Source organism: Carcharhinus amblyrhynchos, chromosome 19, assembly GCF_965287045.1.
Source record: "Carcharhinus amblyrhynchos chromosome 19, sCarAmb.v2.hapA, whole genome shotgun sequence".
NCBI classification, from domain to species: Eukaryota; Metazoa; Chordata; class Chondrichthyes; order Carcharhiniformes; family Carcharhinidae; genus Carcharhinus; species Carcharhinus amblyrhynchos.
This window is the reverse complement of record NC_137342.1, coordinates 49,017,142-49,035,006: the sequence shown is the minus strand read 5'-3', so window position 1 is coordinate 49,035,006 and position 17,865 is coordinate 49,017,142. Positions and strand designations below refer to the sequence as shown.

The window sequence follows — 17,865 nt, the reverse complement described above, 5'->3', positions numbered from 1 at the left end:
GGCATGGTAGCACAGTAGTTAGTATTGCTGCTTTACAGCATCGGGGGCTTGGGTTCAATTCCCGGCTAGGGCCATTGTGTGGAGTTTGCACATTCTCTCCATGTCTGCGTGGGTTTCCTCCGACTGCTCTGGTTTCCTCCCACTCCAAAGATGTGCGGGTTAGGTAGATTGTCCATGCTAAATTACCCCTTAATATCAGGGGAATTAGGGGATAAAATACCTGGGGTTATGGGGAAAGGGCCTGGTGGAACCTTTTGTTAGTCCAGGCTCGATGGGCCAAGTGGCCTCCTCCTGTACTATAAGAATTGGGTCATTCCATGGTAGAGGCTGGGATAATAATTTTGACACACATAAGCCACCACTTTAAACATTCACTCCCTCCCCCATCAACACATAGTGGCAGCATGTGCACCACCTACAAGATGCAGTGTAGTAACTTGCCAAGGCTCCTTAGACAGCACTTTCCAAACCTGTGATCTCTACCATCTAGAAGGCCAAGGGCAACAGACGCAAAAGGGAACAGCACCACCTGGAGGTTCCCCTCTGAGTCATTCACCATCCCCACTTGGAAACATATCGCCGTTCCTTCACTCTTGTTGGGTGGAATTCCTGGAACTCGCTCCCTAACAGCACAGTGGCTGTACTTACACCCCATGGACTGCAGCGATTCAAGAAGGCAAGCTCACCACCACCTTCTCAAGGACAATTAGAGATCGGCAATAAATGCTGGCTTAGCTCGCGGTGCCCACATCCCATGAAAAGAATAAAACTAAACAATAGTGGGTCTGCTGCAGTCAAAAAGAATGGAATTAGCCAAGGTTCATAGAATCATAGAATCCTTACAGTGCTATTTGGCTCATCGAGCCTGCAATCAGGCCCTATCCCCATAACCCCTCGTATTTACCCAGCTAATCCCCCTAACCTACACATCCTGGAACACTAAGGGACAATTTAGTATAGCCAATACACCTAACCTACACATCTATGGACTGTGGGAGGAAACTAGAGCACCCAGAGGAAACCCATGCAGACATGGGGAGAACAAGCAAACGCCACACAGACAGTGACCCAAGCTGGGAATCAAACCCGGGTCCCTGGTGCTGTGAAGCGGCAGTATTAATCACTGTGTCACCATCCACCCAGGTTAAAGTTATTCATCTGAAGGAGCAGATCGCTGGGCCCAGTCCTTGAACAAAGTAATCATCCTCAACCTGGAGTCAGATCCTCTTGAATGTTTCAGTGATGTTTCCGTGCCACTTTGGGCTACTTTCCTATCTGAATTTCTCTTCTTTCATCACATCAAGCCTTTGCCACACACCCAAACCCCAGACTGAGCTGAAGGTGAAGTGTGAGCCACACTGAAAGCCTGAAAGACAGTTGTGCGCCTGACCCACTGAGTTTCCTTCTACTCCCTGCTCATAACAAGACTCTGTGTGGGAACTAAGCAGTTGGGCGGTTAATTGCTCCACTATCCGTGGCCATGCAGGATCCTACAAAGTGCCTTGGGACATTTCATGCTGTTAAAGGTGCCATATAAATGCAGGTTGTTGCTGTTGCACACATTTTCCATCTTCCGAATAGACACAAAACCTATTTGGGCGTCCGATAAAATCTCCAGTAGACACATCACCATTCTCAGGGCTTCACAAGTCAAACTGGACTTTGGTTTCACCAGATGGTAAATAAGACAGATTGCACACTTTAGTCATTCGGTAACACAGAATGTTTTATCCGTTATTACGGAGCTTACTGATAAAGGAAAGGTGGTGGAGAATCCTGGAATATGACAATCGGCATGTATTAAAATTGAATGTAGATCCAGCATCAAACTGGCCATCTGTGAGCTGAGGCAGGTTAGACCCTGGAAGTTGGGCAGATAGATAATGGACCATTAACTGTGATTTGTCATTTTTAAACAGATTATCTTCTTATATGCAATGCATTATCCTCTTATATGTGTGCCTTCATCAGCCAGGGCATTGAGTATAAAAGTTAGCACATTGTGTTACAGTTGTATAAAACATTGGTTAGGTCACATTTGGAATAACGTGTCCAATTCTGGTCACCACACCACCAGAAGGACATGGAGACTTTGAAGGGAGTACAGAAAAGGTTTACCAGGATGTTGCCTGATATGGAGGATATTAGCTATGAAGAGAGATTGGATAAATGGGATTGTTCTCTCTGGAAAGACAAAGGCTGAGGGGTGACCTGATAGGAGTTTGTGAAATTTCATAAAGGGGTGTAGATAGGATGAACAGTTGGAAGTTTTTTCCCAGGGCAGAAATGACAATTACAAGGGGGCACAAGTTCAAGGCAAAGGGGGAAAGGTTCAGTGGAGACGTGCGGGGGACTTGTTTTATACAGAGGAGCCTGGAATGCAATGCCAAGTGACGTGGTTGAGGCAGATACATTAGCGACATTTAAGACTTATCCAGATAGACACATGAACAGACGGGGAATAGGAGGTTACAGGCTGCTGGTCTAAACAAGACAGCGTGACTGGTGCAGGCTTGGTGGGCTGAAGGGCCTCGTCCTGTGCTGTCCTGTTCTTTGTTCTATTTCTCTGTGGTATGAAATCAGTATCTGCTCACCCTCCATTTGCTCTTTGCAAAGTTCTTCCTGATTTGCGCACTGACGGACTCGTGAATGTTCTTGTTCAATGCCGTGTCTCCGGCAATCCTGAAAAACAAAGAACGTGGGTTAATCATACCAAATAAAGTTTGTGTACGTCATGGGCATCAGCATTACTCTGGCTAAATTCTATCGGTTATGTTGATAGGTTGGAAAAGTCGGGACTGTTTTCCTGGAGGAGAGAAAGCTGAGAGGAGATTTGCTCGAGGTGTTCAAAATCATGAGGCATCTGAGCAGAGAGAAAACCTGTTTCCATTGGTGGGAGGATAGAGAATCAAACAGCACAGATTTAAGGAATTTGGCAAAAGAAGCGATGGAGAAACTTTTTCACACAGCGAGTGGTTAGGATCTGAGGGGTTGAATCTTCCTGTGGGAATTGTCACGGCTGGGAAGGAAATTTGACGGACCACTTAAAAGTCCATTCACCTCAGAAGGGAACTTCTAGTCTTGGGGTGGGAAAAATCCCATCCCTGGAATGCACTTGCCTGAGACTGTAATGGAGGCAGATTCAATTGAGGCGTGTCAGAGGGAATTGCATCATTATCTAAAGGGATAATGGTTCGAGGTAAAAGGTGAGGGATGGCTCTGGGTGCAGTGCTAGGTGCAGAACTGATGGGCTGAATGGCCTCCTTCTGTGCTGTAACAATTCTGTGATTCTGCAATTAAGGCAAAGCCTTTTTTCCAGTTTTCCTTCCAGGATATTTCCTCTGACCCATCCTGTATTCACGCTCGGAGAGGAAGGTAAGTGAATGAACGACAGAGGATTGAGCAAGTTATCATTGCTTACACTTAACACACAAAATTATCTCACTTGCTCTTTGGGAAGTTTTGACTTCTGTTGGTTTCAACAGATATGGTATCATAGTGGCTGTTATGGGGCTAGTCATGCGGAGGCTTAGATTAATGTTCCAGAGACACGAGTTCAAATCTCACTATGGCAATTGGAGAAATGTAAATTTAATAACATAATAAATCTGGAATTATGAACCAGTCTCAGTAACAAAGACCATAAAGCTACCAGATTGTTGTAAAAACCCACCGGGTGGACTAATGCCCCTTTAGGGAAGGAAATCTATCATACTTAATTGGACCAGACTTATCTGTGACTCCAGACACCACAGCAAAGTGGTTGATCTGCCCTCTGAAATGAGCTACCTTCTCAATCAAGAGCAATCACTGCCCTTGTTCTGTGAATGCATGGATTCGAAGAGGAAACAGGCAGGACTCACTCACTGGCCAACTTCTATAAACTAGAATACTTCATCAAAGTGCAAAGTGCACTGAGACAGTCGTTATATACCAGACACATTCCACAATCAAGAACAAAATCAATCACAGCTAATCTGGTTTTGTTATAATGTTTGGGATGGGTGCCAGGCACAGGTTAGAGTACCAGCCCTTCATGCCCGCTTGCTAATTGAAATGAAAATGCTGAGGGGATGGAGCAGCAAAGATTTTAGATGTTAAGTCACCATTGATTCTACTATTTAAAAGCCATTCGTGCACTTTCACAATGCTTAAATATACCAAGGTTTACTTACAGTCAGGAAACTAACTCAAATCCCTCCCTCCCTTGCTACCTCTGTATTTGCTTAAAACCTGTCACGCCTCTAACCTTTGCCACAGTTCTGACGACAGGTCACTTACCTGTAACGCAAACACTTGTTTATCTCAACACTGAACTTGATTTGATTTATTATTGTCACATGTATTAACATACAGTAAAAAGTATTGTTTCTTGAGTGCTATATAAAGCATACCGTTCATAGAAAAGGGAAAGAGTGCAGAATGTAGTGTTATAGTTATAGCTAGGGTTTAGAGAAAGATCAACTTAATGCAAGGCAGGTCCATTCAAAAGTCTGACAGCAGCAGGGAAGAAGCTGTTCTTGTGTCAGTTGATAGTGTGACCTCAGACTTTTGTTTCACTTTCTCGACAGAAGAGGGTAGAAAAGAGAATATTCAGGGTGTGAATTACACTGGCTGCTTTGACAAGGCAGCGGGAAGTGTAGACAGAGTCAATGGATGGGAGGTTGGTTTGCGAGATGGATTGGACTACATTGACGATTGTTTGTAGTTTCTTGTGGTCTTGGGCAGAGCAGAAGTCATACCAAGCTGTGATACAACCAGAAAGAATGCTTTCTATGGTGTACTTTTAAAAGTTGATGAGAGTTGTAGCTGACATGCCATGAGGAAGTAGAGGCGTTGGTGGGCTTTCCTAACTATAGTGTCAGCATGGGGGGACCAGGACAGATTGTTGGTGATCTGGACACCTAAAAATTTGAAGCTCTCATGCCCACTTGCTAACATGCACAGGAACACCTGTTCTACTTCGACCTGTTGATGTAGACAGGATGTGGAGATGCCAGCATTAGACTAGGGTAAGCATAGTAAGAAGTCTTGCAACACCAGGTTAAAGTCCAACAGGTTTATTTGGTAGTACAAGTTACAAGTTTTTGCAGCACCGCCCCTTCATCAGGTGAGTGGGAGTTCTGTTCACAAGCAGGGCATATAAAGACACCAGCTCAATTTACAAAATAATGGTTGGAATGCGAGTCTTTACAGGTAATCAATTCTTAAAGATACAGACAATGTGAGTGGAGAGAGGGTTAAGTACAGGTTAAAGAGATGTGTATTGTCTCCAGCTAGGACAGTTAGTGAGATTTTGCAAGCCCAGACAAATCATGGGGGTTACAGATAGTGTGACATGAACCCAAGATCCTGGTTGGGGCCGTCCTCACGTGTGCGGAACTTGGCTATCAGTTTCTGCTCAGCAATTCTGTGTTGTCGTGTGTCGTGAAGGCCGTCTTGGAGAATGCTTACCCGAAGATCAGAGGCTGAATGTCCGTGACTGCTGAAGTGTTCCCTAACCGGAAGGGAATACTCCTGCCTGGTGATTGTCGAGCGGTGTTCATTCATCCGTTGTTGTCACGTCTGCAGTGTCTCCCCAGTGTACCATGCCTCGGGACATCTTTTCCTGCAGCGTATCAGGTAGACAACTTAGGCTGAGTTGCAGCAGTATATGCCGTGTACCTGGTGGACGGTATTCTCACGTGTGAAGATCCGTGTCGATGATCCGGCACGTCTTGCAGAGGTTGCTGTGGTAGGGTTGTGTTGAGTATGTGCGAGTGTCTTTGCGTGTGCAGTGAGTGTGAAGAAGTGCTTTTTAACTATTGCTCACGAATTTACAGAATACCCTGGGGGTAAATTTTCCAGTCCCGCCGACCGTGTACCATCCTCATGAGAAGGAGCATGACTGCAGCTCCAGTGGGAACATCACCAACTCCAAGGTCCACTCCAGGTCAAACACGGACTTGTGTATCCCTGCTCCTTCACCGTCACTGGGACAAAATCCTGAAGCATGCTGCTCAATCTTCACCACATGGTCTGCCGCAGTGCAAGAAGGAAGCTCCTCACCTCCTTCTCAAGGCTAACTAGGGAATTGTTACGGGTGGGACGGACACTTTGACAGACCATTTAAAGTTCCATTGACCTCAGATGGGAATTTCCAATATTGGGCAGATGTGACTGGAAAATCCCGTCCCTCTTTTTAACCTAGAACTCACATCCTATACTGACAAGTTAACTTAAAATAAGCTTTACCAGTTCCATACTGTCCACTATCTAAACCCAAGGTCAAATTTCAGACGTGGGACAGACTGAAAAGCCCACATTTCTTCAGTCTTGCTTCATACCCCGACTTCCCACAGCTGTGAATTAGAGACTTTCACGAGGGATTTTGTCAGCTGTCTTTTCAAAGTCTTGGTGTGTTATGCTACAGGAATGCCTCGCGTTTTTCCCTCAAAGAAGCTGAGAGAGGAGCGATACTTCCCTCTTAGTTATCGTTTGTTAGCTTCTTGTTCTGCAAATGTTCACCAGAGTTGTTCCTGATAATCAGATTCCTTCATTTTGCACAGAGCCATAGAATGGAGCAGCACAGAAGGAGACTATTTGACCCATCGTATCCATACCGACTCTTTGAAAGAATTATCCAATTAGTCCCTCTCCCCTGTTCTTTCTCCATAGCCCTGTGTGTCAATAATTGCCAGTGCCACGTGCATGGCATGCAGTCCCCAGTATTTATGATTAAAATCTCTTAACGGTCCACTGAACCCTTGTCCCTAATGTAAGACTGTAAACATCTTTTGCTGTCTTGCCATTTCCGATTCATTATCCATTCTTCCTGTTAATGATAACCTGGGATATTTCAAAGAGCAAGCCCCAGTATTCGAGACTTTGCTCATGGAAAGATCTCAGCACAGTGCTAACATTTCCAAAAGTCAGGCTTTTAATATAATGAGAAAATTCAACACCAAGGTTTTAAACATGATGATTTTCACTGTATCTAACACAGGACTAGACCCAGAGCAGTGGATTGAAAATAGAGTATAGAAGTATACTCTAGGTGGCATGGTGGCACAGTGGTTGCCTCGCAGTAAGAAGTCTCACACGACCAGGTTAAAGTCCAACAGGTTTATTTGGTAATCTGGTGAAATCAGGTGAGAAGGAGCCTGAAACTCTGAAAGCTAGTGCTGCCAAATAAACCTGTTGGACTTTAACCTGGTGTTCTGAGGCTTCTTACTGTGCTTACCCCAGACCAATGCTGGCATCTCCACATCATGGCTACCATCAATGCCTCGCAACACCAGAGTCCCAGGTTCAACTATGGCCTCAGGCACTGTCTGTGTGGAGTTTGCACATTCTCCCCATGTCTGTAGGGGTTTCCTCCCACAGTCCAAAGATATGTGGATCAGGGTGATTGGCTGTGCTAAATTAACCCTAGTGTCAGGGGGATTAGCAGGGTAAATGGATGGGGTTACAGGAATAGGGCCTGGGTGGGATTGTGGTCAGTACATTCTCGATGGGCTGAAAGGCCTCCTTCTGTATTGTAGAAATTCTATGAAATAAAGAGGTCATTTTCAGGTTGGCAGGTGCCGCCACGTCCAGTGCTGTGGCCTCAGCTATTTACGATCGATATAAAATAAACACTATTTAAATGTGAGCCTTCCTTTCGTCTTCATCAATGAAGGACAGACCGTAATATATCCAAGATTGCCTTGCTGATTTCCACTTCTAGCTTTGCTCAGCTCCATTTGCTCTCCATGGTTTTAAGGGCCTTGCCTCACTCTGCTTCAGTGGCCTCCAGCAGCCAGACAACCCTGTATGTATGTCTCTGAAATTCCACCAGCTAGTCCTTGCACCTCAGCCGCTCCAACTGATCAATCCTCTGCTCTCTGAATTCCTTGGCCTCCTGCTCTTGGAAACCTTCTGAAACTTGCTTCTTTGATTGTATTTTTGGCCGCACCATTGATTTTCTTGTCTTTGCCTTGTTTACTGCCCCAGGTTCCTGTTGCATTGATCAATCTTGTGTCCTTGTGCAAAGGCAGCAGCGATGAATAATTAAACAAACTCCGATCTGATTATACGGCTTAAAATTAAAGTAATTGGAGCTTGGTAGAAAATAAATCTTCAATGTCAGCCAATAAAGACAACATCTTAAAGGTTATATTTGGATTTGGTTTCTATTGCTATAATCAATGGTTTTCCTATGGTTATCTCACCCCAAACATTCTGCTAATGAAAAGCTGCTCAACTCAGATTCCTTTGGGAAGGGTTCAGCTTTGAGTGAACCTATTTAAAAATATTCCTTACTGCTACTCTTTAAACCTGACTCACACACACACACACACAATCTGAAATGAATCCCATTCTCTGCAATGTGAGAGCCAGATGCTTTCGGAGAGACATGTGTTTTATCGTGTTTTGTACATTACACATTTGTTGGTCCAATACCTGATTTCCCAGAAAACGGTTCCAACAGATTGTGTGTGTAAAGAAATACTTCCTGGCGTGTCTCAAACTTGCCCATCACGGCGATAAACTGCCCTGTCACCTTAATGCATCTGAAAGTAATGATCTGGGTTTGCCACGTCTAACTCTCCAAGAATCTTAACAGCCTCAATGAGGGCCTTCTCACCAACTTTTACAGATGCACCATAGTAAGCATTTTTTCTGGATGTATCACAGCTCGGTATGGATCCTGCTCTCATCAAGACCACAAGGAACTACGAAGGTTGTGAATGAAGCCCAGTCCATCAATCAAACCAGCATCCCACTCACGACACTGTCTACACTTCCCACTGCCTCGGAAAAAACAGCCAGCATAATCAAGGACCCATGCACTCCGGCACACTCTCTTCCACCTTTTTCCATCGAGAACACAATACAACGTGAGGTCACGTACTAACTGACTCAAGAACAGCTTCTTCCCTGCTGCCATCAGACTTTTAAATGGACCCACCTCACATTAAGTTGATCTTTCTCTACACCCTGGCTATGACTGTAACACTACATTCTGCACTCTCTCCTTTCCTTCTCTATGAACAGTATGCTTTATCGATACAGTGAGCAAGAAGCAATACTTCTCACTGCGTACAAATACATATGACAATAATAAATCAAATCAAATCAAAATCCATCAGGATTCTCTACAGAAAGTAGCACACTTGTTGGGTAGGTAGGATTGAAAGAGAATATTAAGTCATAGAGTTATACAGAGCAGAAAATGCCCTTCGGCCCATTGAGTCCACACCAAAAATAACCGTCACTAATGTCACGCTAATCCCATCGTCCAGCATTTGTCCCATATCCTCGAATGTTACAACACTTCAAGTGCTCATCCAAATACATTTTTAAAGGTTGTAAAGTTTCCAGCCTCCACAATCTTCCCAGGCAGTGCATTCCAGATTCCCACCATTCTCTGAGTCAAAAATGTCTTCTCAAATCCCCTCTGAATCTCCTGCTCTTCACTCTCAAACTATGCCCTATCACAATTGCCCATACAACTAAGGGGAACAGCTGATCCCTATTCACCCTGTCCATGCCTCTCAATCTTGTACACCTCAATCATGTCCCCCCCTCAGCCTACTCTGCTCTAAAGAAAACAATCTAAGCAAATCTAATCTCTCCTTATAGCTCAAATGCTTCAACCTAGGCAACATCCTGGTGAAGCTCCTCTGTAACCCCTCTATGCTATCACACCCTTCCTATAGTGAGGTGACTAGAACTGCACACAGTAGTCTAGCTGTGGCCTAGCCAACACTCTGTACAACTTCAATATTACCTCCTTGCTTTTATATTCTATGCCATGACTGATCAAAGCAAGGTGGCAGAGAATGTGTTCACTTGCTCTGCCATCTTCAAGGACCTGCGGATAAGTATGCCAAGATCCATTTGTTCCTCTGAGCTTCCTACATTAAATACTTCCTAGTCATGTTACTTCTTCTAAAGTGCATCACCTCACATTTATCAAGGTTAAATACCATCTGCCACTGCTCTGACCATGGGACTGACCCATCTATATCTTCCTGTAACCTACAATCTTCTTCTTCACTATTAACCACTCTACCAATCTTGGTGTCATCTGTAAACTCATTCCGCCCAGGTTATCATCCATATTGTTTATGTTTACAACAAACAGTAAGGGTCCCAGCACTGATCCTTGTGGTAGACCGCTGGATACTGGCCTCCAGTCACTCAAACAGCCTTCGACCACCACCCTTTGCGTCCTGTTACTGAGCCAATGTCTGATTCTCCTGCCAGGTTTCCCTGAATGCCGTGTGCTTCTACCTTCTCAATCAGTCTCCCACGTGGGATTTTGTCAAAACCTTTGCTAAAATCCATATAAACTACATCAACTGCGGTTCCCTCATCCACACACTCAATCACACTTCTGAAAAATTCAATCAAGTATCAAATTCTATGAAGTATGCAACAATATAATGGAGATTTAAACAAATTTATTGTCGTGCCTGCTATCCTGGTATATAGTCAATTTATTTTCCAGATGCTCCATTAAAAATAGGCCAACTGTAAACAGAACGTACATTTCTACCCAATGGGAGTAAGGATCTTGATCATCCTTCCCATGAGTCTCCACACGATTGCGACGCCTCCATCAGCTAAAAATGACTTCTCTCTCCAGCGCACACCCTAAGGAAATGACTAACACAATTATCAAATTGCTGCTGAGATGGTTTATTGGGTAAACGCACCTCCCGGTATGGTTCTAATCCATAAGGAATAGGAAGGAGCCCAGGTGTAATCCCTTTTTTTCTTTCAAATAGTTAACGTGAGATTCTTCTAAAGTTAAAGTTAAAAGTTTATTGATTAGTCACAAGTAGGCTTACATTAATACTGCAATGAAGTTACTGTGAAAATCCCCCAGTTATCACACTCCGGTGCCTGTTCAGGTACACTGTGGGAGAATTTAGCACGGCCAATGCACCTAACTAGCACGTCTTTCAGACTGTGGGAGGAAACCAAAGCACCCGGCGGAAACCCACGCAGACACAGGGAGAACGTGCAGACTCTGCATAGATAGTGAGCCAAGCCGAGAATTGAACCTGGGTCCCTGGTGCTGTGAAGCAGCAGTGCTAATCACTGTGTCACCATGCCTCTCAGCCACATGTTTCCTGCCAACGGGAATGAGAATCCTGCTCGAGGTTAAGGTCAGTATCCTTTCATCAGAACTGGGAAACGTTAAAGATGCGGCAGGTTCTAAGGAGCTTCTGTATTCTGTAGCGATGTGAAGATCTGAAACAACACTGGCCCAACATAAAATTTCCTGTGACATAGTTTGTTACACAGCAAAGAGGGGAAAGAGCAGAAATATTGTACCAATTAGTCTTAAGTGGCCGGACAAAAGAAATTCTAGCTGACGCCTGAATACAATTACTGTAACTCGGAGAAAATTAACAACAGCTGGGATACCAACCAAACCACAAGAGGCTAAACTTTCTCCCGCTTCAATTATGTGGTTTCTCGGCCTCAGTAGTTCCAGCTTCTGGAACATTCCCACAGTAGTAGCACCTGAGAATCACGATCCAAAAACTAACACAATCCTCCAGCGTCTGATGCCAAGCTAAGCGCTGGAGTATTGGTGGAGGTTAATGATACAACCAACTTTGGCAACTTGTAAATCTTCTGATTTCCTAAGTATTTTTCACTGCCTGGAGAGACGGAAATGTTGACTTTCCGAGGCAGAGTGCTCAGGGTAGATAAATACTCCAAAGGCAAAGTACTTTTTTGGAGACCACAGGACTAGCTACCACTGAATGCAGATAGCATTGATTCCATCATTTTGGGGCAGTGTGCACACAGATTAATGGTGTAGGACTTGTCCTGGATGGTACAGCATGCCACAGTGAGAATCCAAGCATAACCTTTGAACAGCCAAACCTTCAGAATTTGGAATTATTTTGGTGCTATGGAACCTGCCCTATACCAATAAAGATGGTTCAATGCTCTGCCAAAAGGATGGACTTAAGACAAAAGTTAAAACAACATGGGTAGAATTTTCCCGAATATCGCCAAAGACCGATAGTGGCAGCAACTGTGGCTTCCTCCACTGTATCCTCAGGGACGTGGAGATAAGCGGCTGGTCCCAAGATATCGCTCTAGTGGGAGCCTCCAGCCAATTTGAAGGTTGGGGCACCATACATACACATATACACACGTGCACACACACATCTACCCACACACACACACATCCACACACACAACCACCCACACACACAACCACCCACACACATCCCCACCCCCACACACACACACACATACCCCCACCCCCAACCCCACACACACACACACACACACACACACCCCGACACACAACCACAGACACACACCCACATACATGCACACACACACACACAAAACCACCTCACCCACGGAACTACGCAGCAACTTGGGTGCTGCTCCCTGGCATTACCCACTGGTACTACCCAGGTAGCGTTCAGGAATGACCCTCTCTCCACTCAATGAGGTCTGCTGGCCAGGAGCGGGTTTTGACAGACCAATCGGATCTCGTGCTGTTCTGCTCTCACGCTGATGTGAATGGACTTTCTTTGGGAGGGGGGTGAGGGAATGATTCAGGCTTAAAGACTGGATACTGTATGGAAATGGCATTCCCAATGTTGGACAGCAATTTGGACATTGTGTGAGATTTTCCGATCCCGGCACTGAACCCTGAAGCCTGAGGAAAGCGGGAGCAGGATATCTCAGTCGAGGCATTTCAAACACCAGCTCACACATTTAATCAAACAGTTTGGAAACCGCTTTTGTGCTTTCAACCCTGTCCAATAAACATTCCATTCGTCCACAATGTCCTCAATCTAATAGCTTCAGTCAGAGTCACATGAAGCTGTCATATGGAAGTTATACAGACAGACATCAGGAGACCACATCAACTCCTTTACCTGCAGACTCTTAAATCCTGGAATGCCTCACAGTTCAGTCTTATACGTGTCCGTGTCAAATACAGAATTCAACCATAATGCTACAGCTCAGCTGACGGGCAATGGTCTTTATATTGAAATGTCTGATACATATGTTGGCTTTCTGTCCAACTCGACAGGCTTAGAATCTAAGCTAAGGCAGGGTTCAACAACAAATTCAATGCATTTACCCATATCTTCTCTGTGTTATTTAGTTACTGGAAGCTCCACTCTCAGCAGGTTAAGCGGATGCAAAGAATAGAATTCAAAAAATATTTTATTTAACAGAGGAAGGAACTCTTGGGGGATTTTGTTTCTGTTCAAAGTGCTCCCGCATTTTATTGGAGAACAAGTCTCAGAATAATTATAGGACAACGAGAGGGAAATAAATCAGCAGCCTCTCTTCATGCTCTCTGGTTGGCATTCAGAGAAGAAAGAGATGAATTTATGCAGCATCTCTCACGACTACAGAATATCCCAAAGTATTGTTCAGTGAACGAAGTATGCTTGATGGGTATTCACTGTTATATTAGAACCATTGAACTTCAGAGTCTCTACTGTGCAGAAGGAAGCCGTTCTGTCCATCAGGTCTTCACCAAGTCTCCGAAAGAGCATCTTATCCAGGCTCCACGCTCCTGCCCTATCCCCGTAACCCCCGCATTTAACCTTGCTAATCCCCCTAACCAAAAGCAGAGTGGCACGATAGCACAGTGGTTAGCACTGCTGCCTCACAGCACTGGGATCCAGGTTTGATTCCCGGCTTAGGTCACTGTGTGTGTGGAGTCTACACATTCTCCCCGTATCTGTGTGGGTTTCCTCCAGGTGCTCCAGTTTCCTTGCACAGTCCAATGACGTGCAGGTCAGGTGAATTGGCCATGCTAAATTACTCCTTAGTGTTGGGGAGGGGGACTAGCTAAGGTAAATGTGTGGGGTTACAGGAATAGGGCCTAGTTGGGATTGTGGTCAGTGCAGACTCGATGGGCTGAATGGCTTCCTTCTGCAGTGTAGGATTCTGAATACATCTTGGGACACTATGGGGCAATTTAGCAAGGCCAAAACACCTAACTGGACTGTATTGTAGGAAACATGGCAACCAATAGCAGCATTGCCAACAGATAGCAACATGATAATGTCCAGAGAATCTGATTTTTTTGGTTTATGATGTTGACTGAGGAATAAACATTGCCCAGGATTGTAATTCTCCTGCTCTTTTTCAAAATAGTGCCATAGGATTGGGTGGCACGGTGGCACAATGGTTAGCATTGCTACCTCACAGCATCAAGGATCCAGGTTCAATTCCTGCTTGGGTCACTGCCCGTGTGGAGTTTGCACATTCTCCCTGTGTCTGCATGGGTTTCCTCCAGATGCTCCAGATTCCTCCCACAGTCTGAAAGACGTGCTGGTTAGGTGCATTGACCGTGTTAAATTCTCCCTCAGTGTAACCGAACAGGCGCCAGAGTGTGGCGATTCTGGGATTTTCACAGTAACTTCATTGCAGTGTTAACGTAAGCCTACTTGTGACAAATAAATAAACTGTCAACTAAATTGTCCCTTAGTGTCTCAAGATGCGTAGGTTAGGGGGATTAGCAGGATATATATAAGGGGTAATGGGGATAGGGCAGGAGGGTGGGCCTGGGCAAGATGCTCTGTCAGAAAGTTGGTGCAGACTTGATGGGCTGAATGGCCTTCTTTGCACTGTGGGGATTCTATGATATCTTTCACATCCACGCGAAAGGGCAAACAGGATGAAAAAGGACACCTCCAACAACAACACCCACTTAGTCTTGCTCTAGTGTATCACCCTTGAGTTTTGTGCTCAGGTCCTGGACTCTCACTCTATCGACTCCAAAGCAGCAGCAAACCTCACTGAGCTACAATGGGCGCCTGGGAGATTGCTGCTGGAAGGTGCTACGGGGCCAGGGGAGGGTCAGGCTGAGCTGTGATGTGGACAATGATCAGTCGGATGAGGCAGTTCGGGGTTGGATTGCAGGGTGAATGAGGAACAGCGCGAGATACGCCCGGTAATATTCGCATGTTGCTTTCACCATGAACCCCAATGACCCCATCCTCTCACACGCCACTCCCAAGAACCGTTCCTAACCCTTCGCAATGATGTTGGCTGTTCTACACACTGACTCAAGTTTAACAATGTATCTGGTATTCAAACCCATTTCACTGCAACATACTGGTTCATGAGAGGAAACAGGTGGAATGTTCTAACAGAAAGATCCCTGCATCAATGTGGAATGGACAAAGAACAACAAAGAGTACAGCACAGGAACAGGCCCTTCGGCCCTCCAAGCCTGCACCGACCATACTGCCCGACTGAACTAAAACCATATGCACTTACGGAGTGCGTACCCTTCCATTCCCATCCTATTTATGTACTCGCATAAATGCCCCTTAAATGCCACTTTGGTACCTGCTCCCACCATCTCCCCAGGCAGCGCACTCCAGGAAATCACCACCCTTTGTGTGAAAAACTTGCCTCGCACATCTCCTCTAAACTTTTCCCCATGCACCTTAAACCTATGCCCCTAGTACTTGACTTTTCTACCCTAGGAAAGAGCATCTGGAATTAAGTCATTGAACAAAATGTGAATTTTTCCATATTGCACAGGTTGGTTCCATAACAGATGAGTCACTCCTGGGGTTGCAATCAGTCCAAAAGTGCTCCTGTAGCATCTGTCCAGGAAACAGTAGACAGAAACACATCATTTAAACGTTAGGGTATAGATCAGAACCCCCACCTGGAACAGTAGCAAAGTCACTTGCAATGATGGAATGCGCCCTTGTTGGTTCAAATGATTCAAAATTTCCCTTTTAACACAAGATCAAATGATTGGGTTCATTGCAAATGTGCCGAGTTAGCAGCATTGTTAAAACATCGCACAGAACTGCTGTAACAGCTGTTGGTTAAGCACAGTCATAAACCTCTTATTTTAAAGGTTAACTAATGGAGTTCCATTTAAATACTTTTTATGGGATTTGCCACAGATCCTGTGAATTATCATGAAAATGTCTGCTTCTGTGTTCAGAATCCTGACTCCAGAAACTCTTCAACAGAACGGAAAAGGGATGGAAATCTGATGAATTGTGTACTTGGAGAGGGGGGGTGGGGGACAGAATGGAAAGTCAGTGATAGTTTGGAGCAAAGGAGGGGTTGGCAAAGATGTCATGGACACGAGACAAAGGGTCTGTTGATGGGTGTCCATCGGGGATTGAAGAATGTTGATCGTGGCAAAGGTAGGAAAGCAGAATGTGTTAACAGGAGAACAAGGCGTTCACGGAAACAAAACAGAACAGCAAGGGACAGTGGCTGTGTCAGGGAGGGGCAGGTTGAGTTGGGCCAAGCTAGGGGGAACTGAATAAGAGAAAACAGAAGCGGGGAGTCACAGTGGAGGGGAAAGTTCAGGGTGTGTCCCAGAATTTTTCTTGATGTCCCATGTCCCAGGCATGTGCATGAATTATCGTGAATATGTCTATGTTCAGAACATTATCCACAGGCTCTTCAGCAGAGTCAATCTAATTTGCATATTGTCATGGTACTCTGCAGGGACATGCAAAGCTTTGGGATTTCATTCCCAGTTCCTGTTCCAGTACGAACACTAACTACTGAAAGTGAAGGCAGTGCGAGCGATGAGGAGCTGGTGTGATGTGTTGACATACTGTCTTCAACCTGTGTTTAAAGATGATACCAATCAATTGGGTGAGACTCTCCTCCCCTGTAAGAAGTCGAGGTTTGTGTGTGAAATTCACTTGGGTCGTGTCAATCTGCTCTCAGCCTGAGCTCACAACACAGTCCTGACTAAAAGTCAAGCCAGATACTGGGCCAAAAGGCAGCTACTGTCCTTCTTAAAGGAAAATTCCAACTTATAAAATCGATCTCAAGACCTGAGAATGTCCCAATATGCTTTACAGCCAATGATGCAGTTTTGATTTGATTTATTATTGGTATACAGTGAAAAATATTGTTTCTTGCGGACAAAGCATACTGTTCATAGAGTAGGAAAGGACAGGGTGCAGAATGTAGTGTTACAGTCATAGCCAGGATGTAGAGAAAGATCAATTAAAGGGTTTCACATTGAAGATGAAGATGATGAGGAATTTCTTCTCTCAGAGCATCATTAGTTTTTGAAATTCTCATCCACCAAGAACAGTGGAGGTTGGGACATTGATTATGCTCAAGGTTGTGTTAAATTTTTAATTGACAAGAAAATCAAGGGTTGTGGAGATTGACAAGAAAATCAAGGGTTGTGGAGATAGACATGAAAGTTGTGTTAAAGTCACAGCCATATCAACCATGATTTTGTTGAATGGCAGGGCATTGAGGGGCAGGATGACCCACTCCTGATTCCATTTCTAATGATCTTATGATTGGGCTGATGGGAGACCTACCCCATTCCAATCAGGCCTGAGAAATGATCCAGTTATGCAGTGAACCAAGACCGTTATATGTCATGTCAATGGTTGATTGGAAGACATCTTGTTTTTATGTCCCGGTGATGACATAAAGAAAGTGCAATGCCCTCGCTGTGATTTGCACACATAGATTCAAATTAACACACAACAGGTTTTATTGAAGAGCTGCTCTCTCTGCACTGCAGAATACAAAACAAAGCAAAACAACAGCCTAAGCTCACGACATCACCATCAAATCATCAGCTTTCAAAGCAGCCTTAAACTTTCTAAAAATATAACATCAGGAAATAAAGATTCCATTTATATAGCACCTTTCAGGATCACAAGATGTCCCAATGTGTTTTACAGTCAATCAAGTTCTCTTCAGTTTATAGACCCTGTTGCGATAGGGGTGGGGCTGTAAAGAGGCGAGGCATTCAAAAGACCACTGACTTTGGCGGGACAGGAAACTCCTGCTGGTGGGATGGACTTTTGTCTTGTTGTAGTATCGGAAAAGCGGCAGTCAGTTCGCTCACAGCATGCTCCCATTAACAGA

General features: G+C 44.8%; 1 protein-coding gene across 2 annotated transcripts in view; it reads right to left on the bottom strand.

Annotated features, from left to right (window-relative positions):
• Positions 1-17,865, bottom strand: part of camk1da (calcium/calmodulin-dependent protein kinase 1Da) — a 414,885-nt gene that overhangs the window by 10,182 nt on the left and 386,838 nt on the right. For both annotated transcript variants that reach the window (XM_080207104.1, XM_080207105.1), the window contains exon 9: positions 2,595-2,682. In XM_080207104.1, the coding sequence (XP_080063230.1) occupies positions 2,595-2,682 (88 nt within the window). The remainder of the gene's footprint in view (positions 1-2,594; positions 2,683-17,865) is intronic.